Below are 26,393 nucleotides of genomic sequence, written 5' to 3' on the forward strand. Positions count from 1 at the left end.
CTATAGCATCTAGCTGTCCTATGCCCAAATGTAGAGCTAGTTTTTGTTTGTCCAGGCTTCTGCACCGAGGACAACTTGAAAGCCTCTTGCTCATCAATGTTTGCATGTCCAGAATACCAGGGAGATCAGTCAGGGAAGACTTTAAGATTTTGTGTTGAGTCATTATTTTTATTATCTTGTTAATCTTTTGTTTTTACATTACCCAAATAATTCTTCCCTTCACCCTTTCCAGAGAAGTATCTTCTATAAGTCAAGACTCAAGGACATTTCCATTAGACTCTCCTCACGGGTGGGGAAAATTATTACAGCTACCCCCACATCAAGGGGGTAAGAGTGGGGTGTCCTGTGATCTGGAAAATCTACATAAAATTTTTGATCCTCCCTTTGTACCAGAGAAGTCTGAATTTGTTCTTTTTCTTTTATGGGATGTTTACAGTGCGTTATTGTATCATTTGGGTTAAGTATTGTAACATTTGGGCTCTATGTAGGTCAATGTTAAGTAAGAACACTACATGAAAAAGAACTTCCTCTGTGTCATCTGCTGGCTATTGTATGTTGTTTGAGGCTTCCACAAAATTCCCACTTAACTTCTTATTCTGACCGACAATATGACAAAATTGCATTGGGGAAAGTTGTGATGTGACAAGGATAACTGTACTTCCATGCTCCAAGCCCGTGTGACGGGGTGAAATCAGAGAGAGACATCCTTGGTCTTATGGCTTCCAGTTTTGAGAGAGGTTCCAGATTTTCTTCAGGGAGATATCTCTGAAGCTTGAGAAAGACTTCCACAAGAAGGCAACATGTGCACTGATTATGCTCCTCTCTCCAGCTTACCACACTAGATTCTTTGAGGAATTTCCTGTGGGGTGAGATCTGGAACTCCCTTTTTGTTATGATCGAGATGAAGTATTTATTTCCCAGGGAGAGAACTTCTTCTCTCTGTGTATCATTCTCATCCATATGGACTCTCTGCTCTCCGTTTGCTCTCATCTTGGATAAATGGGTTTATTTGCTATCTGCCATGTGTGACAGCCTTTATGGAACTGGTGAGAAGGGAGAGAAACCCTGGGATATATAGCTTGGAGCTCCCATTCTGTATTAAGGAATAGCCCATAGAAGAGTGGCTTGAAGCTACAAACTATTTTCCTTAAACTAATGATATTTAAAGGGTATGTGGAAAGATAAAATTCCAGAGCAATGCTCCCTCTCTGAGGAGACTTTTAGCTCCAGTCTCCTGCTCTCTTCTTCACAGGAATAGGTTTCCCTGTTTGCTGGTTTACTTCTGTTTGTTCTTTGTTGTCAAAGAGGACCATGACATCAGTGTGAAGCCACGACTAGCAAGTGAATTGGATTTGAGTGAGGGAGGGCTGTGCAAAGTCACCAGCCTCAAGTTCTCCTCTAGAGAGCCATCTGGCTCCAGTGGCCAGATATAGATCAGGACAACTGGAGATGACCCAGGATGCAGTGGGGGACCTTGTCCTTTTCAAATCTTTTACAGGTCTCAATTTGACTGAGGCAACACCCATTCAGTGATTAAGGCTTAAAAAGAAATGAGGCAGAGAAAACATCCTTGGCAGAGAAAGGTAGCTGAAGGAGTCTCTAGAGATATCTATTTATATCTCCCTTTGAGTCATATTTAGACAGATCCCATAAATACAAATAACTTATGTGGATGATAAAACACCCTGCAATTCAAAAAAAGAAATGTGTTAGAGGATAGACCTTGGACCAATGATTTCATTGGTATAGGGAATACTCCTGGAGAAGAACCTCCCTCTCCAAAGAATAATAAATGGAAAAAAAGTTCAGCACAGCTAACCAACACATAAACAAATCATAGCGAAGGGAGTTCCCATCTTCATCTTAGTTGATGTTGCCACAGAAGGTACAGGAAGTAATCATAAACTATTAATAAGCTGTTTAGCTGACTGTAGAGATGCATCTATACCTTTACCCCCTTTTCACATGGGAATACCTCTCTGATTAAATTGAGAAAGGACTAAAGTAATTTCATAAGGAAGCAAATTGCCAAGGTCTTTACTTAGGGAGAAAGTAAAAACTCAGAATAATTATGGAATGGAACACATGTGGGAGGGAGGAGGGAATTTCTCTGTCCTCTTTCCTTTCGTCTGTCATGGTCTGTAGCTGTGGAATAGAAGATCCAGCAGATGTCACACTCTAGAGAATGAGAGAGATTGGAAACATGTAGATGCCTATGAAGGAGACCCTTTCAGGGATGGGGAGGAAGGAATTTCTCTCTCACCCCTCTTCCTTCCCTCACCCATTGGTAGTGTGACTTTGAAGGGGAGGTACTGAATTAGCAGGAGACATGGCTACACAGAGACACACACATTCTGGACGTGGGTATATAGAGACAATCATCTGAGGGAAGAAGAATTTTCAAGGAGCATAACCCCTGACAGTTGAGAGTTGGGCTGTGGAGAGGAGCTCATCCTGGCAACTTAAGGTGAGGAATCTAAGAAGAGAGAAAGGCCATCAAGGCCATGCCTTTGTTATTCTACTTGCATGCCTTGTTAACATTGCCCTTTCATTTTGAACCTACTCTTCCTGTGGATGCTCTGTGTGTTTGTAAAAAAAGTGTACTGTATTTCAGGGCATAACCATCACCACTGCGTAATCATTCAGTGTTTTTTCAGTCCAAAAACTGGTTTAGAACATTTTACCACAAAATCATTGCATGGTATAATTCTCTCCATCATGCTGCTTAAAAGGTAAACAGAACAGCAATGTATTCATCAGTGGCGTATAGATACATATTTATCTCTGGTGCATTGCCAGCCATGAGCCTAAAATTTTTAGTGCACACGCATTTTCAGTGTTTAATGTTAACATATATTCACGAGTATTCTGCGCATCCTAATCTTGTGCCAATGACAATTCAGTAGTAAATGAATTGTGAGTAATACCAATACAATTTTAAAAAAGAGCTTCGCATAATGATTGTACCCCACTTTTTTGCAAAAAAAAAAAATTGGCATAAAATCAGCAACAATTATGTAGTGAAATGTGGTTCCCAGTTTTAGGAGGGGATACTTTATAACATTTCTTTTTACCATATATTTGACTGAACGGATTTGATAGGAGCTAATTGCCTAAGGTCAGGTATGTAGCTCTGCTGTGGATAGAGTAGATGGGGCTTGGAATCAGGAAGACTCATCCAAATGGGTTCAAATCTGACCTCAGACATTTACTAGCACTTTGACCCTGTACAAGTCAGTTAATACTGTTTGCCTCAGTTCCTCATCTGTAAAATGAACTGGAGGAGGAAGTAGCAAACCATTCCTTCCAGTATCTTTGCCAAGAAAACTCCAAATAGGGTTCAGAGAATCAGACATGACTGAAAGATTGAACACAGCAAATTGAGTCTCAGGTTGATTTATAATGGGAAGCACACTGCTCTGGGCTTGGGACCTATAGTGTTTGGAATGCAGACCTACAAGTTTACCCCTAGAATCAAAGGTAGCAGCCACTCATTAGGGACCCAGCCTGTATATCTTTGAGTGTGAGTTGGAGAAAAGTCTAGAGGAAATGAGGTAAAATTCCTATATTATATATATGCATCATAACACCAAAAATAAGACTAGCTTTTTTCTTACCTGTTTATGCTTTAAATTAATTTATCCTATGCCGCTGCAATTGCTAGTATTTCTAGAACTATGCCAATTAACAGTAGGAAAAAGGAACATGCTTGCTTTACTACTGTATTTATTGGGAAAGCTTCTAGACTTTCCCAATTATAAATAATATTAAATTTAGGTATTAAACATAAACTTCTTATATTCTTAAAAATATTCCTCTATGCTTCTTCTTGACAGTTTTTTTAGTATCATAAATAAATGTACTTTGTCAAAGCTTTCTCCCCTTCTCCCCATATCTATTGATATAATAATGTAACTTGGGATGTTTTGAATGTGACCTAAAATTTTCATTATTTTTCTAATGTTGAATCATCCTTCTCTTCCTGATTTGGGTCCAACTTGGATATATTGTTGCAATTTTTTGTCTGAATTTTATTTTAAATCTTTGAATTCATTATTTATTCTTTGAATTTATTATTAATGATATTGATCTATAGCTTGCTTGATGTGCTTAATTTTTCCCTGACTTAGATATTAGGACTGTATTTGTCTCCTAAAAGGAGTTTCACATAATGTTTTCTCTCTCAAATTTTTGAGAATAACTTGCATATTTTTATTCTTTAAATTTTAGATATAATTATGTAAATTCTTCTAGAACAAGTCTTTCTTCCCATGGTCATTTACTTATAATTAATTCAATCTCCCCTCCCCTTTTTGAAATTGGGTTATTCACACTCTCTGTGTTGTCTGTTCATCTATTTTTTAAATTTGTAATTAAGTCGTTTATAATCTTTCAAATTGTAAGTTATCCTGGCATATAACTATGTAAAGTAAGTTCTGATCATTCTTTTTAAAGAAATTTATTCTGTACTTTGCCCTTTTCACATTTAATTTTATTGCTAAATTATTCTCTTTTTAATTGTTATATAGCTTTATAATATTTGTTAATCTTTTTGAAGACCCAGCTTTTAATTTTAATCAATTCTTTAGACTTTATTTTCTCATTTATCTCCTTCTCTTCTAATTTTCTTATGTACATCAAAATTTTTTCAATTAATAGACATTTATTTTCTTTCTTTCCTATTACTACATTAGGGGAAAAAGGAAAAACAAAATTCTTCCCTCTCCCTCCACCCTTTGAAAGTTCTCTTTACGATCTGCCTTTCATGGTTAGTTTGTTTTGTTTATGATTTATCCCTGACACCTTCTTTTCGTCTCCCTTTTCCCCTTTCACCATTCCTTCCTATTTTCCCCATTGAGTTGTATATATTTCCTCACCAAACTCCATGTGTCCCTGTACTTTGGTTCTACCTTTTTGATATATTTCCTCTTCTGTCATCATTGTCATCAGGTGTAGTCAGTGAGCATTTGTTAAGAGTTTACTATGTGTCAGACACTGTGCCAAATACAGGGAATGCAAGCAGAGAATGACAGTCCCTGACATCAGGGAGTTTATATTCTAATGGGAAAAAACAGAACATAAAAGGAAACTAAAAAAAGATGTGATAGAAGAGGCAAGGGATGAAGGAGAATTAGAAGTACACATGGAAAGGAATGAAGACATGGTTGGTTTGGGTATCACCCTTAAAATGGAGGCTCTGGGAGGAAATAGTGAATCAGAGGGAGCGACTTCAGGGGCAGAGGGTACTTCAGGTGTGGGAAGTTCATGAAAAAAGTTAGCTTTCCATGGTAGATAAAGTCATGATCAGTGTAGGTAGAACCTCAGAGCTGTTTGAATCTCTATTTCTCTTGCTATGAATGATTTGGAATATTTTCTCATATGGCTCTTGATAGATATCTACTCTCACCTCTCTCATTTTTAGGATGCTTGTGTGTTGGGCTTTTAATGAGATTTTTCTCTTGATACTTGGGTGTTTCACCCTTTTTGTACTATATATGTTCTGGTCCTTTCTCTAAGAGCCAAGTTGATACATCCACCTTTCAGGCTCCTATGGTACTCTGACAGTTTAAGGGTGTCTCTCTATTGCCACTAGCTTGAGTTCCCACTGGCTGTACTTCCCCATATTTTAAAGCACAGTGACTAGCACCCCAATTCCATTTAACAGAGAGAGAGAGAGAGGGAGACACACACAGATACACAAAGAAGAGACAGAGAGAGACAGAGAAAGAGAGAAAGAGGCAGAGACAAACAGAGACAGAAAGGCAGACAGAGAGAGACACACACAGAAGACAGAGACCAGGGAGACAGAAAGAGATAGAGACAGAGACTCACAAAAGGAGTTCGGAAGTAAATAAGAGAGATCAAGAACTCTGAGGAGTCTGTTTTGTGTCTGATTTATCACACTCTTTTCTGAGAATAAGGAGTTAACTGGGAGTGAGATGAGTGCTTCCTCCAGAGACATTTGTGTAGACATGACAGTATATATTTGGCACAAATGCTGACAGAGTTCAATGGTTGATTTAATTCCATGGTATTGCCTCTTATTCTGTTGCCTTAAATGCAATTGCTGTGAATTTGCAATCATCCCTTTTGACTCAGTTAATGATTCCACAGTAAGGTTTGTGAGCAGTGGGCTGAAATAAAGTACTGCTCCAATACTCCCAGGGATCTAGAGGATAAGTAAGAAGGGGCTACACTGAGAAAAGACCTTGGGGGACCACTTTTGCAAATACTTTCTTCCCAATAACTCTGTGAGATAGATATATAGGTAGTGTAGTAAAATTTTGATTTTACAGACAGGGAAAGCAGGACTATGAAAATTTAAGGCCATTTGTACATGGTCATATAGTTAGAAAGTTCTGGTAAGTATATGACTTGGAATTTGCACCTGATCTTCTGACTCTAGGTAGCTTTACTCCAGTTGGGCAGGCTGACTTTGCTTTTCATTTTATCATGTTGTCTCTATAGAGTATTGTACCCTGGGAACAGTCCAAGGCAATCAATGTAACACCCTCTTTGTGCTTGCCAAGGACTGAAGTTTCCTTTTCCTTAAGGAGGGGAATGTACCTTTTTTATGTTGTGCAAATCAATAAGAATTTCTGAGAAAATCAGGAAGCAGCTTGGATCCATAAAGATGGATTTAGACTAGCATTTTACACCACATACTATGATAAATTTCCAATGTATATGCAACATATTAAAAATTTTTAAGGCAGAGGAATGTAGATATAGATAATTTTCATAATTATAAGTAGGGGAAGAATTCTTAACTAAACAAGAGATAGCAGATATCTCAAAAGATGAAATAAATAATTTTGATTATACAGAAGTACAAAGCTTTGCATAATCAAAATCAATATAATTAGAATAGAAAAATAAATCATTGACTGGAGAAAAACTATGCATAAACTTTGATAAAAGATTGATATAATTAGCAAATATGTAAATCTACCCCACAATCGATAAATGATAAAAGAATATGTGTTAACAGGTATCAAAAGAATTGCAAATTATTAACCATACGAGAGCTTGCTCCAAATGGCTAATCCTAAAAATGAAAAAAGCAAATTAAAACAAATCATAGCCAATAAATAATTAAAGATAACCAAAGACAAAATCACCACTAATAGAGGAAGAATAGCCAGACAGCCATGCGGACAAACCTTTGAACTTGATCAACCATTCTAGAAAGCAATGGAAATTATGTACAAAAAGGTGACTAAAATGTTTACACACCTTGACCAAGAGATTCCACTGCTGGACATATAACCCAAGGAGGCAAAATGTTATAGCTACATTTATCATGGTGACAAAAAACTGGAAACAAAGTTGATATTCATTAGTTGAAAAATGTATTTTTTCAAAAATTGGGTTATGGATATAATATTAACTGTAAGAAATAATGAATTTGAGAAATTTGGAGAAATGAAGGAAGATTGACGTTGAACCCCATGAAATATGTGTGGGAACATTCTGAGGAGTGTGTACCAGACACGCCCAGAAACTTTCTGAGGACTCCAGAGACATTGTGAATCAGCAATGAAGAACTTAAATTCTGAGAAGATAAAATAATCTCCTTTTTGGCCACTGAGTAGGAAGAGCTGATAACTCAGTGGACCTTAAAAAGGAGTGGCTTTGCCCTCTAGCTTCTTTTCTTCCTTGGACCTTCTAGGTGAGATTATGTAACTCTGGGACTTCTCATTGGTTAATCCATTCCTAAACATGGTCCGTGGGGGATATATCTATATCTATATCTATCTATATCTATATCTATATCTATCTATCTATCTATCTATCTATCTATCTATCTATCTATCTATCTATCTATCTATCTATCTATCTATCTATCTATCTATCTATTTATCTATCTATCTATCTATCTACCTATCTGTCTGTCTGTCTCTCTGTCTATCTATATGTCTGTCTGTCTGTCTATCTATCTATCTGTCTGTCTGTCTGTCTTTCTGTCTATCTATCTACCTAACATCAGGTGTGCTTTGTTTTCTTCACAGGGACCCTGTTAAATAAAGCGCCATATCTATACTGCCAGACACAGCTAAAGAGGATTCTTTACAGGGATAACATTTTCTTTCATTGTTTTGTATGTAAGTAAACTTCATTTTGACAACAAGAATCACTGCAATCTGAATCAATCTGCCTCTATTAGAAGATGTGAAATGGATAGAGACACCATATTATATTCAGGAAAAATGCCATAAGTTTAAATTACATTGTACTAGGCCATGAAACCCTGTTCTCCTAGATAGCCATATTAAATGAAAGCCACTGCAGTGAAGTCTTAATTGCATAAAACATTTTTTTAATCTGAATGCCCTTAAGAAAAGTACACTGGCGATGCAAAATTTCTCATCTGGAGTTCTGCTGGATCAAAAATTAAGCCTATAAATCTATCTTACTACACAAACAGAGAGTTCATGGTCATTGTATGGCACTTTTTGACCATACATGTTCTTGAAGATGACTTACACTCCTTGCTTGCATCATCCCAATTTACCATTTGCAAGTCATGACGGGCAAAATTCTGCAGTGTTTAAACATACTTAAAATGACTCTATGTCCCTCAGGCACACTTTGTATCTTTGCGATTCTGAATTTACTTTAATACTTCAAAGATCTATGACTCTGTCACTTAGGCCGTGTTCTTTACTAACACAGATCAAAAACCTTCTGTGAACTGGGAGATGGTCTTCAGGAGCTACCATGTTCATAAAATTAATAACCTTGGAGCTAACTTGGTGATCGATGTCTCCAATCTTAGCAAGGCTGGTCCTTGGATAATGGACACACAACCATTATTATCATTTGTCATCAAGAAATGGTTAAAGGTTCTTTTTAGAAATATGAACATGGAAACATAATTTTAATTTTTTCTTGATGACTCAGGGTCATTATTATGAGCATCAATTATCGTCCTGTGCTATAATAACGTTGGCTGCCAGAGAGTGTTTTGCGTTTTGCAAAGTCAGTCAAATCAACTCAAACATCTGTGAAGTCAATTCAATACGTGTTTATTAAGGTTTAAACATTTATCTGCACATCTGGATTTTAAGACAACCCCAGGAGGTATGTTCTATGGCTGTTATTCTTCCCATTTTATACATTATTTAACTGAGGCTCTTTCCCCTGACAGTTAGTTCATCCTCCAATTTGCTACCAGTTTTGTTATTCCTAAAACACAGTTCTGACCACCCTCCCAAGAAGCTCCCTCTTGGCTCAAGGATACATTACATACTCCTCTGCTTGTCACCATCTGATTCCAGACTACTTTCCCAGTAGTTTTACATGACTCTTCTTTCTCCATCCTTCATTCCAACTCAACTGGCCCACTTGCTTTACCCCATTCAGAAGATTCCATCTCCCATTCGAGGACTTTGGCAGAGTCTGTCCCTCCTTACTTTTGCCTTTCAGCTTCCTTCTTTCTTTATCTCCAGCACCAACCCTTATATCAGACCTTTCCTAATCATTTCAGTCACTAGTGCCTTTCCTCTAGAAAATTACATATTCATTTTGTGTATATTTTGGACTGACTTATTTGTCTCTTTTCTCTCCCGGTGGCTTGTAAGCTTCTTGAAGGCAGGAGCTGTTTGAGTTGTCTCTCTATCACTTGGGACTAATACATTGTCTGGTACATGGAAGGTACTGAATAAATGCTTGTTGAATGAATAAATGGAAAAAAGCTGATGGAAGGTCCAGAAGATAGGACTTTGTGCCTGCTATGATCTAGAGGACTACTTTTCATACCCTGGTTCTCAGCAATGACTTCATGTTCGTGATGTGACCTGTCTTCTTCACACATGTTCCACCCAATTGTACTTTCAATGCTTGTAAATATTTTCTCTTTTACAACTTCAAGAAAGGTGTATGCATCTAGAAATGTGCAAACAATTAATTTTAACAATTTCCTTACTATGTGAAACCATGCAAGAAAAACCACCAAGCTCATGGGAAAAATGAAGCCAAGGCACAAGAAAAAAAATCATCCAAAAAGACAAGAGCCTAATAAAAATGTCTGGAACTGCCATCAAAACAGTCTTGTACATGTTAGATGGCTAAGAAATAGATAAATGCTACAATAAAGAGTAGTGTTGTCCAGGGCTTTGGGCTGCAGCTTCAACAGAACTCTGGCCTGGGATGGTGGAGCCAATGGCTAGAGGCCAGAGGAGGGCCTCCGCTGGCTGTAACTCTGGGATATGGAGAGCAGGGGTGCTGGCAGAAGGCGGAAGGGAGAGGAGGAGTTCTTGAGTATGTCCACAGCTCCTATTGCACTGGAAGATACATGGTAAATATGTTGATTTACCTTGAAAAAGACCCATAGTTTGCTTGCAGGGATGAGCATTGGAAAGGTAGTGGCCACTTGTAGGCTACTGTGAAGTTGTACAGTTTTCTCTTTTCTCACTGTTTCTTGTGACAAAGCTTCACATGAACAACCGGGAAATTTGTTTTGTCCTCCAAATGTTCCCTAACATATCAATCATGTTACAACAAATTTCCATTTTCAGAATAAGCTTTGCAGCTGAACTGATTATAAGTAAGGAATACTCACATCATTCATGGAAGTCGGTATGCATAAGAATAGGACCATGTTAGTGGAAATGTTATTTTTAAATAAAAATAACTGATAAAGATTTGAAAAATGTCTCTACATGATTTTCTAATGAGTAATCTAAGCTCATTAATAAGAGCAGAGAGGGTATAAATAATCTTACTTCCCACTTTTATTTGTCATTTGTACAGCTGCCTGATGATATTTCCAAAGGTTATTTATTTAAAAATAAATGATAATTGTTTTGCTTCTGGCCAGAAATTCTAAGGGTCTTTCCCACCCAGACTGATTCTTTTGGGAAGTTAAACTAAGTCATCTTTTGCCTCAATTCCTACCTTGCATTTAATCACAGAATGGGTGTTGCCTCAGGTAAACTGAAACCTGGGAAGGACCTTGGCTTAAAAAGGCTAAGTTCTCCCCCTGCATCCGGTGCCATCACCAGTCATCCTGACCTATGTCTTGCCACTGGACTCCAATGACTCTGGAGGAGAGAGTGAGAGTGATGACTTTGCACAGCTCTGCCTCTCTTAAATCCAATTCACCTGCAAGTCAAGTCATCATCTTATTGATGTCATTGACCTTCTTTGGGAATGTAGAATGAAGAGCATCTGAGGTTCTGAGAGGTTTGGTGACTTGGTCATCATCACCTAACTACTCGATTTCAGAGAAAGACTTCGTGCCTAAGTCTCTCTGGACTCCAGGTCAATCTCTCTCCAGCCTCTCTGGATCCTTACCAGTGTACTGTACCATACTGCCTATCGCAGTTATTGGAAATGTATAGTTATTTACCCCTAAACCATGGATCCAGACTTCTTTTTGGGTTTTTTTGGGTTACTTTTTCTTGTTTCCTATCAACATTAAAATGGAGGTATCTCTCAAAATTCTAATTAACTATCTATCTATCTACCTATCCAAATTGTGAGATATACCAGAGGTGCTAGTTCTTCTAGAACACCCCATATACTCCTGTATATGTAATATAATAATACATGTCCTATGTACATACATGTGCATACGTGTATGTTTATGTGTATACATACATTATTTAATCTCATTTATTGATATTTTTATATCATTGTTTCAAAATATATCCTTGCCTTGTCCCTTATGCAAAGAGCCATCCTTTCCAACAAAGATTAAAAAAAAATGCAGCATTATGAAACTAACCCACACATTAATCCTACAAATACATGCAACTTTCCATAGGCACAGAACTCCTCTTGCCTCCCAACCCATCTATTCAATGAAAGCAGAGAAGTGTTGGGTTTTTTTACTCTTCTCTTAAGCTGACTTTGATCATCAGGTCAAATTGTTCAGGTCCTGTTCATTACTATTTCTATTTACATATTTATTCTGTAGTTATTGTACCAGTTATTATAAGTTTCCCATGCTTCGATGAATTGTTTATATTGTGGTTACATACAGAGCAATAATATTCCATTAAAGTCATGTGGTATTTTTTTTGCTTACTCATTCTTCAACCAATAGATACCTACCTCATTTCTAGTTCCTTGCTACTATGGATATAGCAGTGTATATGGGACCTTCCATTCTGTCTTTGCCTTCTTTGCGGTATATGCCTCCAAGTGGGATCAATGAACATGAACATTTTGTATACTTTATAAAAGCATGTGCTCTGGGTCAGTCCCTCAGTAGTTTAGGTTTCACATTGGAATGAAGTGAAGCATTGGTATAGATAATTTTATATTACAAAAGGGGATTATTTAGCCATAGCAAGAGAAGGACTATTCAGCAAGGATGGGCATTGAAGATATCTGGAGTTGATTCAGCTGAGTGACGGTTCCTTGACTGAGTTATCAATTTTTATCAAAGCTAAGCACCAGAGAGAACTCCCGGGACTCCCTATGTATACTTTTTCTGCAGACTACTTTGGTCCCCTGAGTCTCTGGGATCATCTCAATGACCTTCTAAGGAGAAACACATCTAATTTGTTAGGTTAGGATGTTGCTCCCACTACTGTATAATTCCCAATTGCTTTCCAAAATAATTAGGTTGATTTATAACTCTACTAACAGTGTATTAGTGTATCTGTATCCCTATTATCCCTTCAATATTGATGATTTCCAAGTTTGAGGAATTTAGTGAAACCTTGGGGCTGTTTTAATTTGCATTGCTCTTTGTACTGGGTGTGTGTGTGTGTGTGTGGATTGTTTTCCTCCAGCCTAGTTAACGTCATACCAGAAAATAAAGAGCTAACTGAAAGACAAGGTGCTAATGTGTTAAAATGAAGTGTAAAAGATAAGTTAATACCTAATTAGCCCTTTCTAAAGTATAATAAAATTTCCCTGGAGAATCTGGAAGGAAGGTGATTGTTGGTTGGCTACATAGTGGCCATATCTCAGTAGTCCTCTGAAAAGCTAAGCCTGCTGGCAGCCAAGATGTATTAGAATCACTTATCCCTTTAATTGATAAAGAAGATTCCCTCATGGAACTGGAAGCACTGAGGCTTAGCCATCAGGGGTAGCGGCCCTTCTACTTCCATTATTTCATAAAGGGATCACTCCTATGTTGCCTTGCCTGGATTCAGGAAGACATGAGTTCAAATCTGGCCTTGGACACTTATTAGCTGTGTGACCCTGGCCAAGTCACTTTGCCCTGTTTGCCTCAGTTTCCTCATCTGTCAAATGAATTGGAGAAGGAAAAGGCAAACCACTTCAGGATCTTTGCTAAGAAAATCCCAGACTAGGCTACCAAGAGTCATACATAACTGAAGTGCCTGAACAGCAACACACTGCAGAGGCTAGCAAATGAAGCCACCCACTGCCAGGCTGGAGACCTAGTGACTAGAGGCTAATAACAATAAAAGCAAAAATAATTTATTTATGGCATTTATGGTTTGTAAAATGCTTTCCATCCTTTTTCTCCTTGGAGTCTCAGAACGCCTTTGGACATAGAGCCTAGTATGGCAAAGCAGTGAAACTGTTCCTTTAAAAAATATCGTATGGTCTGTGGAAAAATACAGAATTGTAGACAGCAGCCATGGTGATAACACTTGTTATTCTACATACCATAAGTTGAAAAATGCACTCATCTAGGCACAGGTTAGCTTGTTCTGGAAACGCTGACAGGAGCAAAGCTGTGCCCACCCCTTCCTGATATCCAGCTGATCTCCAAATTGACCTTTACAGTGATTGGTATAACCCGTTCTTGCTAACGCTGCAGAATGATGCCTAAAAGCAGTGTAGAAAAAGAATACATCGATTCCGTTCTCTTAGCATCTCCCCAGCTAGCTGGATAAAAACCTTTTGCTGGAGGTCTGTACTCCTGCTTACTCACTGACCCCGTTTTCATGGACATACATTGGTCAGGAATGACCCCTGAGGATCAACTTTGAATTTAATTCTACCAGACTTTTCACCAAGCTGTGGTCTTCATCTGCAAGGAATGCAAAGCGACTGACTCTCAATTAGTTTCTCTTTCTCCTATGCCTTGCTCCTGTACCTAAAATTCTATTTGAACAACAATCTGAATTAATGCGTGAATCAGTGAATCAGCTTTTGACTGGAAGAACCTTAGAGATTATGTAGACTAGACCAACTTCCATATTTTACAAATGAGGCCTTGAGAGACAGTAGCTAAGACCAGGTAAGAGTGGAAAGAAATGGCATTGTTACAATAGAACCCATGTCTTCGGACTCCAAATCCAGTTTCAAACAGCAACATAGTTCAAACTCCCTGTTGTTTTATTAATTAGCTAGAATGATCTGCACCGAAGATTCAAGTCTGATGTGAAATGTAAAATGAAGACACAGGAATCACCCCAATCAGACAAGCATTTAAAACAATTTTAATGGGTATGGTAATAACTGGCATGTGGGATGTCTTATGACAAATGTGGTTACAATGACATCAAATAGTCAATCAGCTTGCCCACTTGTGTTCCCAGCTTTCATGGACAATTTTTCCCACCCCCAAGAAAAGTAAACCAGTTTTTTATTCATTTGGTTTTCTCCATCATCCATTACAACTGCTACTTTTAAAAGCAAGGTGTGAGTGATACATTCATTTGACAAAGAAGATTAAAGGCAAAGAAGGTGAATTATTGTACAAATTAGCATCTGGTCCAGCTATGATTGACCCTCTCTTCTGAGAGGAAAAGGATTGAGTCATGCTTCTGTGCAAGAGTGATGGAGGTCAAACAAGTGGCATGGAATCCAAAGAAATCCCAACAAGGACTCGGCAGTAGATGGGATGTTCAAGTCTATAACTCAGCTGTCTTTGGGGTTAGGCCTCCTTACTATACTATCTTTGTACCTCTGGACCCTGACATTTTACCTAATCACTCATATTCCATTCCACATTTCCATTTGAAGCTAGAGACTGGAATTCAAGATTCTAGGCTGGCAATGCCCAGCAGTGGTATCCTAGCAATCTACTGTATGAGGGTAGGACATAGCCATGATGGTTTTCATATGATGCCAGGATGCAGCTATGTGTTTGTATTTAGAAGTAGGAATAAGAGATTCGCATATAAGGAAATGAGAAACTGAAATCACTTAGGTGCCTACATAATTCTCAATATTTATAGTCATTTTCTCCAGAGACTAAAAACACATTGCAGATGTGGCTTCATTCACTCATTCTCACAATTTATTCAGGAGGCAGGTAGGGGAGGGAGGACTGGAGATGAGCATCACCTCTATTTTGCAGAGGAATAAGCAAAAATACATAGAGGACAGGCAATTTAAGTGCGGTCACATAGAATGTATCAAAAATAGCACCGCTTTCTCCTATGTCTCAATGATCTAGGTAGGGTAGCCTGTCTGCCTGTTTAATAAACAGTATGACATCTCATGCAAATGGTTGCCTTCATGGTTGGTCCAATTTATCACCCGTTGCACTGGTGATGTTCTCTTTGTGGTGAAGAAAAGTGAAAAGTCTGTCTCCCCAAGCCAGTCCCATCAGTGATCAGCATATTACAGACAGACTGGCTTCATTTCTTTGGTGAGATGACTTAAAACACACCAACAGTGACAAAGTTCTTTATGATCAAATCAAGTCTTTCCCATAATGACAATAGGGAGAATTATTAGTAGGATCTTTCTGAAAGGAAGTCTTTCCATCTGAGGTCTACGTCTCTGGCTCCCAGTCCTGCCATGAACCATGCTCCTTTGGGATCAGGATGTCTCAGTCTGAGCAGCCAACTTCCCAGGTTCCTTCAAATCTCAGCTAAAATGCCACTTTCTGCAAGAAGTCTTTCCCAATGCTCCTCAAAGCTAGTGCCTTCCCTCTGTGGACTGTGACCAATTTATCTTGGTTGTAAGTTTTCTCACCCATTAGTCTGTAAGCTTCTTGAAAACAGGGATTGACTTTTACCTTTCTTTGTCTCCCCAGTGCTTGGCACATAGTAGGTGCTTAATAAATGATTGTTGACTGATGGATGGACTAATGTGGAATACAATTGGGACCCAGTGTAAAAGACTCTCTGGTAAAAAAGGATGTGTCCTGAACTCAACATGTGCACCTCAAGCTCAATGTGCTTAAATCAGAATTTCTTATCTTCCCTCATAAATCTACCCATCTTTTGAATTTCCCTGTTGCTGTGAAGGACACCATTATCCTTCTGGTCACCCAGGTTCTCAGTCTCTGTGTCATTTTTGACTCCTCCCTCATATACAACGAATTGCAAATCTAGTGGGGGTCATTTTCAGTTGTCCTGATCTGTACCTGTCTACTAGACCCAGGTGACTCAGGAGGACAAAGTGAGGCTAGTGACCTTGCACAGTCCTCCCTCATTGTAATCCAATTCACCTGCAAGTCATCTCCTGATGTCGTGGTCCTCTTTTAGAATGAAGAGCAAACAAATAACAATGAATCTAGTCTATCTTTCTCTTCAACAGTCATATATATACATGTATACATATATACATGTATATATATGTATGTATGTATATATATATATATGCATATATTCCCTTTTCTCTATTACATAGCCTCATCTAGAGGACCTCATCACCTCTCATGTGGACTATAGCCTTGTAATTGCTTTTCTTGCTCCAAATCTTTTCCCACTCCAATCCATCATCCATGGGAGCTGCCAGAATGATATTCTTAATGTTGGAAGGCCATTTCAAAATGATTCTGGAATGCTTCTACAATCAAATGTGGACTTCTCTCTTTTTGACATTTAAGCTTCTTCCCGATATGGTCCCTTCCTATCTTTTCAGTCATCTGACATATTACTCTCTTTCCTTCACACTATGGTTCAAATATACTGGCTATGTACATCCCATCTGCCATCTTTTTCTAGCTTTTACACTGAAATACTCTCCCTCCTAACCTCCAACTCTCAGAATCCTTAGCTTTTTTTAAGACGTAATTTAAGTGCTAATTCCTATAGGAGATTTTTTCCTCTTGCTCTATTAACTGCTAACACTATGTATTTTAAGGCTACCTTTCATCTCTGGATTTATGTGTGTATATATTGTCTCTCTCATTAGGATGGAAACTCAAGTCAGATACTCTCCCCTTTTCGCAGGTGTTCTCAGGGCTCAGCATAGTGCTGTCATACAGTAATAGTTTAAGAAATGCTTATTTATTGATTCCTTAGGCAGAGTCTGAACTCTCTGATAGCTACTTAAAACTTCAGAGGCAGAACCCCAAAACCAGAGGAGTTAATACTTCTTGGCTAAAATGTTGCATGGGCATCTTAAGTGAATTTCCTTATTTTAACATAGTCTTTTATTTCCCAGAGTGGGATTCTGGTATTCCTTATTTGCTCCTCAACTGGCCAAGACCCCTGAGGGTCAATGAATAAATCAGCTAACTACCAACTTATTAAGTACCTACTATGTGCCAGGCACAGTGCTAGTTGCTGGAAACATAGAAAGAGACATGAAACAGGCCCTGACTTCAAGGAACATAGAAGTTAAATTTAGAACAGTGGGTGTTGTTGGGTAGGGGAGGGAGACAGGAGAGAAAGCGGAGGGTGCAGAGATGTCACAAGGAGGGACTATGGTCAGAACAGCCCCTTATCCCTTTCTACCTTTTTCTATAAAGATCCTACTAGGCACATGCAAGAAGCTTCATGGCTGACAAATAATGCGAAAACGACTCTTTCTATTATTCCTGAAAAGATGAAAAGATCAAATGGGGAAAAAGATTTGTTTTAGAAATTGTTAGACAGATGGAAAATAGAGAAATGTTCATCAGAAGGTCTTTATTTCATGTTGTCTTTAAAACATAACTTTTCCCTCTAATAAGTGGCCCCTGTTCTCTTCATTCCTGCTAAATCCTTGGAGTGAAGGGTTGTGGTGGCTGAGCACTCTATTTTGGAACCTAAGAGGTTAGGGAACAATTCCACTTCTGGACAGTGGTGGAAGAAAGGATGTAGAGTGAGCAGCTGCCCATTTTTATTGTTTAGGGATATAGCACACCATTTGTGGGAGACTAGAGAAGTAGAGGAGAACACAAAGTTCCTACACATGAGTTACATTGTAAGCAGAAGCAAGAGTTAGACTGTAATCTCCTTGAAGGCAGGAACATTTTTTTTGGCCTTTTTTTGGATCTCCAGAGCTTAGCACAGTGCCTGGCAGAAAGTAAATATTTTAATAAATGCTTGTTGACTGACTGAAATAATACTTGACCAGGTTTCCCATTCTCTATGTCATTTAGACGGTGCTCCTCACAGGAGAGGGGTGATGACATGTTTGAAAACAGGTACAAAGTATAGTTGTATTGTACTAGCATATGCATGTTGCAAAGGTTAGTGTGGTGATCAAACCTGTTCTTAAAAAGTACTATTTATTTGTGGGGGCCTCATTTTTTCCAAGTGAACAATCTTTTTTTCCATTTTATATTCTCAGCTTTTCAGGAATAATAATAAGAGCAGTTGTCACAAATGATTCCATTTCCTTACAAGGGTGCTGGTATTTAATCAAATTTCTTAATTTATTTCTTAGGAAATAAATGCATGCCCTGGCTTGTCCATACAGTGAATAAGAGGAGAGTTAGCAAGTGCGGGAACTCGGGGCCAAGAAATGAGTTGATCACACTGTAAAGTCCCGGTCTAGAGGGATGTGTAGCTGAGAAATTGGAGAAATGCCTCTAGAATGCATCTGCAGCTGACCTTGGTTTGCTGAAAGGTGATAAGGCCATGGTTAGCAACCTCCTGGGCCCACGGAGAAGGTTCTGTGAACTCCTTCAGCTAACATGTAGCCCACAACATACCCAGATACTGACTTTTCTGCATCCCTGCCCCAACATCCAAATACTCCTACAACTCCAGATGGGCTGGCACCTTTACCTGTCTCCTCCTCCTGCCTCAAACTAAGTTCACCTTAAAGGACCCTCATTGGTCCATCAAAAAGCTTTCAAACACATGGGCTTTTCCGATGGAGGTTGGATGCCTTGGGCATCCTTAATCTGAGACACCTTGTGAAACAGAGAACCAAGAAACACGTCAGGATCTGAAACTCACTTGCTAATTCTACCCCTTGGCAGGCTCCCTCCTTTCATGCGCTTTCTATTTTGATCATTCCTTAATTAGTAGAAGAAAGAGCCTGCAAGCATTTTTGCAGAGCTGCAGCTGGGATCCAGGACCAGAGAAATAGAGATTAAAAAGAAATAGGAGTAATGTGAGCTCCTGTAGATGAAAACTCCTCTAGTGATCATTTTCTCGGGCTTTCTTTTATGGAGATTTAATGTGATTTCCCACATAAAAGCCATTCCTGCTCACCCAAAAGTACACCCTTTCTCCAAAGCAGCCAGGGTGGTCTGAGATTCTATGTTGTCTCATTCAGTTGAGATTCAGTTTGGATTCACCTAAAAAGGGTAGCTCTTGTTTTTCTTAAAGAGAAGGGAAGCAGAAACCAGAAGAGAAGAAAAATAAAAATGAAAAACAACCAACCAAACAATAAAACCAACGAAACAGGCCACAGGATTGTCATCGAATGCATATCAGGTAATTAGCATTAATGCTACTGGATAAGCACTTTTAAATTAAAGAACACATATGTCTTGTCCCATTGTTCCTCTGTTAGGAGTCATCATAAAGTGGGTTGTTATAGTTGCCCCACGATCCGTAGTCATGGTCATCCAGCAGCCTTCCGTAGGAAGAATGCCTAGAAGAAAAGGGAAATGAGAAGGTTTGATTACTTGGAGGTGGCCCAAATTCTTGTCCCATCCTTGTCTATTCTCTGCTCTGGTGAAATTATAATCTAGGTATGGTTGACATCACTGTCCCTATTGAACCCTCAGGAAATACACCCTTCAATATTCTGGGTATTGTATTTTGGTAGATCCTATTTAGAGAATCTCCCCATCACTTCCTTCTTCTGATCCTTTTAATATTTTAGAGGATCTATGGCAGATGAGGTTGCCTACCTGTTATCCATTGCTGATACCTCTCATGATATTTCTCATATGAATCTGAAAGCTGAGAAAGTGTAAGCCTCTTAGCCAATTCTTTTCATATTCCTTCATCTCATACTTTCCATACTTCTTGTCTCCAGTTCCATCACTGACTGTTGTCAGATTGGGAATGAAATCGAGATGTTCTATTAGGAAATGGGATCTAATGATATTTTTTTTAAAAAAATCATTGTGTGGAATTAATCACAAAAGTGTGGAAGCCTGCAGCAATAAAACTTCTCTTCTGTTATTAACAAAGTGAAAAAATATGAGTAGTGACAATGTCTTTGATCTGGTATTCTTAAGACTCTCTGGTCTCCTTTGAAGTATGGATTAGGTGGAGACCCAGTTGATAAAAGTACTGGACTTGGAATCAGAAAGACTTGAGTCCCAATTCTGCCTCAAATACTCCCTAGCTCTGTGGCCATTAGCAGAATACTTAACCAACGTCTGCCTCATTTTCCTCATCTGTTAAATGGGGATAATAATGCCACCTACCTCCAAGGATTGTTGGGAGGATCAAATAAGATTATATATATATATATATGTACATATATACGTATATATATGTACATATACATATATATGTATATATGTATGAATATATATGTGCATGTATGAATATGGTTTTAATACTTAAAATACTATATAAATACTAGCTATTGTTACTATTTTTAAAATAATATTTTATTCCCCCCTCTAACTGGATGTTAAAGCAATTTTAACATTTTTTTAAAAAAAGTTATGAGTTCCAAATTCTACCCCACCCTTCACCGTCCCTGTGTGCAATCACATAAAACATTTCCATATTAGTCATTTTGTAGAAGAAGACTTGAACAAAAAAAGGAAGGAAGAAAGAAAATGAAACACAGTATGCTTCAGTCTGTATTCAGATGATATCAATTTCTTCTCTGGAAGTGGCTAGCATGTTTCATCATGGGATTATCTTTAGGACTCTCATATCACTGTATTGCCGAGAATGCCTAAGTCACTCAGAGTTCTTCATCGTACAATATTGCTGCTATTGTGTTCTCCCGGTTCTGCACACTTCACTTTGCATCAGTTCATGCAAGTCTTTTCAGGTTTTTTCTGAAATCATCCTGATTGTCATTTCTTATAGCCCAATAATGTTCCATTACAATCATATTCCACAACTTGTTCAGTCTTTTCTGAATGGATGGGTATCCACTTGATTTCCAGTTCTTAGCCACCACAAAAAGAACTGCTATAAATATTTTTATACAAACAGATTCTTTCCTCTTTTAAAAAAAAAATCTTTTTGGGATACAGACCCTGCAGTTGCATTGCTGGATAAAAGGATATGCATACTTTTATAGCCTCTTGGGCAAAATGGATCAGTTCACAACTCCAACAGTGCATTAGTACATCTATTTTTCCACACTCCACATTCCCTCCAACATTTATCATTTCCCTTTTTTGTCACATTATCCTATCTGATAAGTGTGAGGTGATACCTCACAGTTATTTTAATTTGCTAGCTATTATTATTAGATCAAGGTAGGGGAATGTTCTTAATCTCTTGAGAAATCAGAACTGGTGATTAGGCTTGTAAAAGGAATATATTTGATATACTTATATTTTTGTTAATGAAAAGAAGTGGTAGTTTTCAGAAAAGACCTGTCTTCCCCAAGAGTGTACCCAGTTTACCACTGTTTCCTTAAAAAAAAAAAAACAGAAACAATAACTGAAATTTAAGTTGTTTTGTTCTTAGGTGTGGAATGTCTTTATCTTTTATCAACAAAATTTGACTTATTGTTTGAGAAAGTGGGTTTTTCTGGTGAGCAGGAAGAATTATGCACCTCTTTCTTCCCTTGAACAACACCACTAAGTCTGGTGCAGGGTCTTATCACCGTATGCCTACACTTTTGCAACAGTTTATAATCTAATATCCCTGCCACAAGTCTTTCCTGACTGCAATCCATCAGTCACTCAGCTGTCAAATAAATTTTCCTAAACCACAGGCCTGACCACCTCACCCTCATCTTCAATAAACTCCTGTGACTCTCTGTCACTCCCAAGGTCACACATTAAATGTGTTCTGACATTTGAAGCCCTTTACAACTTAGCTCCCTCTGACCTTTCCAATCTTCATAGACCTTAATTCCTCTTCATGTGCTCCTCTATCAAAAGACCCTCCATCTCCCACCTCTGGGCACTTTCACTGGCTGTCCCCAATTCCTGAAATTATCACCTTTCTTTCCATCTTCTGACTTCCTTCCTTTTGAGTTCCAACTAAAATCTCATCTTCTACATCAATGTGAATGCCTTTCCTCTGTTGAATATTTCCAATTTATCCTGTACATAGCTTGTTTACACATAATTATTTCCATGTTGTTCCCCCCATTTGACTGTCTCTTGGGAGCAGGACCAGTTTTTTGCCTTTCTTTGTATCGCCAGTACTTAGCATGGTGCCTGGCACGTAGAAGGCATTCAATAATAAATACTAATTGACTGATCAACTAGTCCTGATGGTCAGGATCTCTCTTCAAACAAAGTGGTTGTGCACTAATAAAATGTATTTTTGAAAGGTTTAGCTAAATCTCAGAGTAAAGGTTGTTTTTTCTCTACCCTATGATAAATAACCTCTCAAAGAAACGTTATATACCTGCATGCCCATAAAACAGGATGTACTTACTAGCATATTTACTTATGTGACCCTTCCTCCGGCACCCTCTGGTCATCTACAAGAAATTCCCTTGTAACATAAAGAGTGTCGCAGAGTTAAAATGAAGGCTTAGAGCAGAATTTATTATGCTCCATGCAAGTTTTTAAAAAGTAGGGGCAGCGGTCATGATCTCGCACAAGTCCATCATAAAAATAGGTATATTTCAAAGGGAATGTCAAGGAGACTAAAGGTACCAGAGACAGCAAAACTAAATAGTTGGAGAAATGGGCCCCTTTTCCATCTAACAAAAAACAAAAAAAAAGCAAGGATGTTAATTTTTACTATAGTAGTTATAGTAGTAAGACAAGAAAAGGAAATTCAGAGAATTTGCTAAGAATTTCATAGCTACATAGGCACAGTGGATAGAGTGCCAGAGCTGGAGTCAGAAAGACTCATCCTTGTGAGTTCAAATCTATCTGCAGACACTTACTAGCTGAATGACCCTATGCAAGTCACTTAACACTGCTTGCCTGTTAACTAACTCATCTATAAAATGAGCTGTAGCTCCACATCACTCCAGCATCTTTGCCAAAAAACCCCAAATGGAGTCATGAAGAGTTGGACATGACTGAACAATAACTACAAAAGAGAAAATGAAATAATTGCTTTTTTGCAGGTGGTATGATGGTTTACTTAGAATGCCCTAAAGAGTAAACTACAAATTAACTGACATAATTTATTTTGAACAAAGTGGCAGCATATAAAATACAGCATCCCAAATTTAAAAAAAAATCAATCTTTATGTATCTTACAAAAAAATCAGTAAGAAGAGATAGAAAAAATCATTTTAACACTAAAGAAATAAAGACAGATATTTGGAGATATATTACTTGCTCATGGTTGGGCCATGCCAACAAAATAAAAGTGACAATACCACCTAAATTAATTACTTATTCTGCATCATACTAATGAAGCTACCAAGGGGTTACTTTATTGAGTTAGAAGAAATAATAAGATTCATTTGGAGGAACAAAAGGTAAAGAATTTTGTGGGTTCCAGATATCAGTCTACGCTACAAAACACCAACAACAAAACCAAAAACCTGTTGGTGAAAAATTTAAAGAGGTGATGAAACGCATACTGAGAAACATTAAAACATGAATGGATGAATGAACGAAAGTATTTATTAAGCACTTATTGTGCTCAGTGCTGGGCATACAAGTATAAAAATTAAGCTATGTCCACATAGAGCTTCTATTCTAAAGAGGGAGACAAAGCATATAGTTTAATGTTAGACTGGAAGGAAAAGTTATTTTGAAGTGTGAATCAAGGATGAAAAGAACAGGTTCAGAAAGACCTGGGAGGACTGTTATGAACCGAGCAGAATCACAGCCACCATTTATATAAGGATTACAACACTGAACAGAAAAATAACTGGGGAAAACTTGAGAACTCTGGTCAAAACAAGGACCGAGATTCCAGAACACTGATCATTTAATCACGCTTCCCACCTGTTGGGAAGTGATACACTAGAGACATGGAGAAAAAACATTTTCAGAGAAGACCAATGGGTGGATTCCTTTTGCTTGATTATATTTATTTCTTGCAAGAGAGGGGGATAATTTTTCTTTGTTGGGGAGATATTTATAGGGGGAATCAGAGATGTGGTGATAATAATATCCTCTCCCTATAGGAGCATTACAACATTAAAACATTCTACATCATTAAAAAAGGATACACAGAAGAGAAGGAAGAATTCAGAATGGAACACAGAGAAGCAGGACAGTGTTGGAACTGAGTTAAGGTTAATACTTAATAATACTTGGCATTGACATAATGCTTTTAAGGTTTACAAGGTGCTTTGCAAATATTGTCTTAATTGTTGTTCACTACAGCTCTGGGGTATCGGAACTTTTATCTCCATTTTACAGGTGGGAAAACTGAGGCAGACAGAGGTTAAGTGCTTCATCTGAGGCTGGATTTGAACTCAGGTCTTCCTGACTCCAGTACTTTATCCACTGCACTATGTGACTGCTCTTACTTTAAATAAATCAAGCTATACATGATAGATATTCAGTGTCCTTTTTTTCTATCCATTTTATATAAGAGAACATTCATATTTGTAATTGTCAAACATATAACAACATGAAAGAAAAAAGTTAGAATAGGCACATGTTGTATCTGTTTGGGCTACAATTATACTCTATGACAGTAGCATCCACATCACTGTTGGTTGCAAAAGTACTTTTGTGCCCAAGAAGATAAAGTCCTTAGTAAAACTCCTGGTAACTTACATAAAAGAAAGTGGCCATGGCCTTAGACTCCAACTGGGGTTAATTAAGGCACCCTCTACAAGGAGGGAGGGAGGTTTCTTTTTAAACTGAAAAGAGTACTCCATGTAGAAAACATTTAGAGACAGTGATTGTTTGTGACCATCTAAGGTGGAAGTTGATTCACTGGCACTAAGGAACAGGGCAATGGAAACTCCCCTAAATTGTGAAAGGTTTTCAACATGAATCAAATAGAGCCAACTGTCCAAGCCGGGAATATTAACTCATACTGTGCCATTTGTCTCCTCCTCCTCCTCATCCCCCATCCTCTCTCATCCTTCTCTTCATCCTCCTCCTGTTCCTCTTCTGTCCACCCTACAATTCTTGGTACCCACTGAGCTGCTTTTATCAAATATTGAGGTGCCTTGTGGGTCCCCATAGTAGGTGAGAATCAGGGCTGTTCTTTCCCACATGCTTCAACCAAATGCAACTCAGATTTCAGCTTGAATTTGTTCCCTAATTTCGAAACAAACACTGATCAAATGGAGAGCAGGATGTAGGACATGGGAGTATGACAAGAGTTGCCTAAGGATTCCACAAGTATCTCAAGAGGAAGCTGGTATTTGGGAAGAAATTTCAATCCAAGACAAGTCAGCGAGCATTATCAAGTGTGTACGACTATGTGCCAGGCACAGTGCTAGAGAAGATGAAAGGAAATGGGATCACTTGTGCCTGTCAAGGAGGAATGCAAAGAAAAGTGAAAGGAGTGGCTACCCTCAGGGAGCTCACAAGTTAGTGGGGATGCAGCATGCAAACAACTGTATTGTGCAAACAGAATGCAAGCAAGAGAGAAGAGAAGTGGAAGATAATGATGATACAGAGAAGGCACTAATATCAAGGGGAAGCAAGAAAGGGAGGTGCAGTCTTATCCTGCACCTGAAGGAAGTCACAGAAACCAGAAGATGGAGAGAAAGAAGAAGATAATTCTAGGCATGAGGGACAGTCAGTGAAAACGCAAGAGGCAATGTCATTGGACTGAAAGAGTGTGTGTTGGAGAATAAGGTCTAAGAAGACCAGAAAGGAAGGGGGGGGGCTAGGTTAGGAAGAGCTTTGAATGCCAAACAGAGAATTTTCTGTTTGATCCTGGATGTCATAGGGATCTACTGGACCTTATTGAAATAGGAGGGAAGGATGATATGTTTAGACCTGTGCTTTAGGTGGATCAGTTTGATAACTGAGTGGAGACTGGATTAGAGTAGGGAGAGACTTGAAGCAGGAAAACCAACATTTTCTCTATCACCTGAAGTTGAGATAATCAATAAAACAATACATCAAGCCCTGATCTGTTATGTTTGCTAATTTCCAAGGTGTAAATGCTCATACTGAAAGCTTAACAATCAACTCCATCTAGCTGGTTCAGGATGACTCCATCACACCCTGAGAAAAGTCAAGCAACAGACTGCTGTAATAATCCAAGGGGCATGATATGGACCTGTACCAGGGTAGTGGCAGAAGGGAGAAGGGGCCACATTCCAGAGATGCTGCCAAGGTGAAATTGATA

At 38.3% G+C, this 26,393-nt stretch overlaps 1 protein-coding gene and 1 long non-coding RNA gene across 2 annotated transcripts in view; one reads left to right on the forward strand and one right to left on the reverse strand.

Moving 5' to 3' along the window:
- Positions 1-13,435, forward strand: part of LOC140514152 (uncharacterized) — a 68,266-nt gene extending 54,831 nt beyond the window's left edge. The window contains exons 3-4 of the long non-coding RNA XR_011970450.1: positions 8,013-8,105; positions 9,585-13,435. This is a non-coding gene — a long non-coding RNA (uncharacterized lncRNA). The remainder of the gene's footprint in view (positions 1-8,012; positions 8,106-9,584) is intronic.
- Positions 13,436-14,349: 914 nt separating this feature from the next.
- Positions 14,350-26,393, reverse strand: part of PARM1 (prostate androgen-regulated mucin-like protein 1) — a 127,787-nt gene continuing 115,743 nt past the window's right edge. Inside the window, exon 4 of the mRNA XM_072624236.1 lies at positions 14,350-19,647. Coding sequence (XP_072480337.1) covers positions 19,563-19,647 — 85 coding nt within the window. The 3' untranslated portion in view covers positions 14,350-19,562. The remainder of the gene's footprint in view (positions 19,648-26,393) is intronic.

This window comes from Notamacropus eugenii, chromosome 7, assembly GCF_028372415.1.
Source record: "Notamacropus eugenii isolate mMacEug1 chromosome 7, mMacEug1.pri_v2, whole genome shotgun sequence".
Lineage (NCBI taxonomy): Eukaryota > Metazoa > Chordata > Mammalia > Diprotodontia > Macropodidae > Notamacropus > Notamacropus eugenii.